The 3,266-nt window shown below is 33.9% G+C and overlaps 1 protein-coding gene across 1 annotated transcript; it reads left to right on the top strand.

Annotated features, from left to right (window-relative positions):
- The first annotated feature begins 473 nt into the window (after positions 1 to 473).
- LOC109341000 (uncharacterized mitochondrial protein AtMg00810-like) lies at positions 474 to 1,241 on the top strand. Its single transcript, XM_019578783.1, has one exon. It carries the CDS (start codon positions 474 to 476, stop codon positions 1,239 to 1,241), a length of 768 nt encoding a protein of 255 aa, XP_019434328.1.
- Positions 1,242 to 3,266: the final 2,025 nt, after the last annotated feature.

Below are 3,266 nucleotides of genomic sequence, written 5' to 3'. Positions count from 1 at the left end.
CTGTTACTCAAGGTTGGACTTTACATCAATTGGATGTAGACAATGCTTTTCTCCATGGTGACCTTGATGAAGAGGTTTACATGACTTTGCCTCAGGGTGTTTTCTGCTCCAAACCTAACCAAGTTTGTAAGCTAAACAAGTCTCTTTATGGCTTAAAACAAGCCAGCAGACAGTGGTTTGCAAAATTGTCCTCCCACCTTCATTACTCGGGCTACAAGCAATCAACACATGATCATTCGTTATTCACCAAATCTCACAATAATAAATTCACTGCTCTCCTAATCTATGTGGATGATTTAATCCTTGCTGGAAATCACTTTGAGGAGATTCAATATGTCAAAACTCACCTTGACAACATGTTCAAAATCAAGGACTTAGGGTCCTTGTAGTACTTCTTGGGTCTTGAAGTCACTACATCTCAACTTGGCATCTCCTTGTGTCAAAGAAAGTATGCCCTTGATTTACTTAAGGACATGGATTTCCTAACCTCTAAACCTGTGTGTACTCCTATGGTTAAAACTACTCCTTTGCATCAACAAGACAATGATCCATACAATGATCCTGTCCTATATAGACAATTAGTAGGTAGACTCCTCTATCTCACTAACACTCGTCCTGATTTAAGCTTTGCCATTCAACATCTTAGACAATTTATGGCTGCTCCTACCATTAAGCATTACAAAGCTATGACCTGTGTTCTTCGTCACATCAAAGGCACTATTGGCCAAGGATTGTTCTATCCTAATCATTCTATTATTCAAATAAATGGATTTTCTGAATATTATTGGGCATCTTGCCCAGATACTAGATGTTCTATCTCTAGTTACCTTATGTTCTTGGGCGATTCCTTGATTTATTGGAAATCCAAGAAGCAAAACACGGTTTCCCGTTCTTCTTTTGAAGTTGAGTACTATGCCCTTGCCATTGCAACATGTGAAATACAATGGCTCACCTATCTTCTTCAAGATTTCCAAATCTCTTTTAAGGAACCAGCTCTTCTATATTGTGATAATGCTTCCGCTAGATGCATTGCATCTAATGCTCTTTTTCACGAAAGAACAAAATATATAGAGATTGATTGCCATGTTGTTAGAGAAAGGCTCCAACATAAGCTTTTTCATTTACTACCTATTACTACTGAAGAACAAGTTGTAGATTTATTAACCAAACCTCTTGAACCTAAGCCTTTCTCTTATCTACTAAGAAAGCTTGTGATAGAAAATCTTTTCTCTCCAGCTTGAGGGAGGGTATTGAATATATTTCACATTTGATCTTTAGTTTTGTTTTTTTATTATGTTTATAATATGCATACATTGGTTTGTTGTTATGTGTTTGCACATGCTATATTAGGTACGATGCACATTCTAATTGCAGAACTAAACAATGTCACAACTTGGATGATGGATGAACCAATTTGGTCGAAGCAGCTTGGATGAAGTAGCTTGGAGTATGCATCAGATTGCCGCATCTTGATGCATCTGTTCTGTGCAAATTGCCATACCTTGGTGCATCTATGCATCAGGCTTGTTCTGTTTTTGATTAATTGGTTTTGATTAGTTTTAGTAGTAAGGCCTTTATTGGTTAGTTAACTTCTTTTCAGCACATGTTAAATATGTTGAGAGTTTGTTAGTTAGTTGGATCTCAAGCTATATATTCATAAGGTCTTTTCTTGTAAAATAATCAATTCAATATACATTCTTCAATCAATATTCTTCTTTCTTATCTTCTATACACAACAAGATGAATTCCTTTACAATAAACATAAGTAAAAGATTAATCAAAACATTTATACAAATGCACTCTATATTTCTTATGTGAACTTTTCTTGTGACTATAATACTTGTTATAGCCCAATATTGATTTATAAACAACATTTTGAGGATTACCAAGAAAAACATCTAAATTATCACTACCTATTGTGAAATTTGAAGGTAACTTTTCAAATCATTATTTTCACTTGTATTTATCACAAGGAGGTATAACAAATTCCTTAGATGCATAATGACTTGTTGAATTTGCATATATAAGATTTAATGTCTCATTTTAAAGCTTAAGTTCATTTGTCACATTTTGCATTTCAATGGTCTATTTCTCGTGCATTAAAATTAAATTTTCCACACAAGAAGGAGATGTTGAATTATGTTTGCTAACTTTTATAAAACTTATACTTTAATAAAATATTTTCACAAGCAATTATATATTTAAATAGAAAGTGCAAATAATAATTGTTTCTAAAATATTAATTTACAACAAGTTGAATTCACCATAGTTATAAACAATAAAAAGATTAGGGATATAAAGAATAACACAAGTATTGGTATATCGGTTCACTTTAAAAAGCTACTTATACCCTTTTTCCAGACGGATTTGTTGGGTCCCATGGGGCTCTGTCACTCACCTAGAGGAGGAGAGGTGAATAGGTGATATGGTACACAATTACCGTCGCTCGGTAAACAAAGAAATTATACAAATTAACACATTGTTTAATTGATTAATGACAAAATTAATGATTAAATCATCTTCTATTAATCGATTATCTAAAGCACTTAATCGATTAACTGGTTCAATTACAGTGTAAACATAATTCTTTCGGTCATCCAAGATTACCAAGATTCAACCAAACTTACATGCAATTATACAGACCATTAAGAGTAGTAAATGCACTATACAGAATATACAAGTATCAAATAATTATATGCATGTCAAGTCAAGTAAATCATAGAAATATTAAAAGATAAGGGAAAGAAGAAGAAGACTCGGCTTTTATCCTGGTTCGTTTGTGGGTCCACTTGCAAACTACATCCAGGTCTCCCCTTCTAATCTTGGGAGATTTTTATTCACTATGGAAATTTCAATGTTTAATCCAAACATACTTCCAATACAAGAATGCAAGATGCTCCTTTCTTGGATCTTAAACCCCTACTTCGGTTTGACTACAAATTTCGCCTACTAGGATACCTCACCGTTTGTGACTCTAGCCGCAACCTAAGTTTCGCTTACGACCCAGACTTCTTGCTTCTCGCGAAGACACGTACCTAACCATAGCTAGGGTTTTCCCAAACCTATTCTCTTTCTTTGGTGATACAACACACCTAGAGAATGTGTTATTGCCTAAGTCTAACAATAATTCATCAAGTTACATATGCACCTCAATGTGCAGATTTTACAATCTTCTATGAATATAAGAACCCCTAAAAGATCTCACAAATACAGAAATACAATGTGTGAGATGCAGGTTTCTTTTTCATAGATTTAACAATGAAAGC

Source organism: Lupinus angustifolius, unplaced genomic scaffold (genome assembly GCF_001865875.1).
Source record: "Lupinus angustifolius cultivar Tanjil unplaced genomic scaffold, LupAngTanjil_v1.0 Scaffold_319_14, whole genome shotgun sequence".
Taxonomy (NCBI): domain Eukaryota; kingdom Viridiplantae; phylum Streptophyta; class Magnoliopsida; order Fabales; family Fabaceae; genus Lupinus; species Lupinus angustifolius.
The sequence above is the reverse complement of the archived record's forward strand: the minus strand, read 5'-3'. Positions and strand labels throughout refer to the sequence as shown.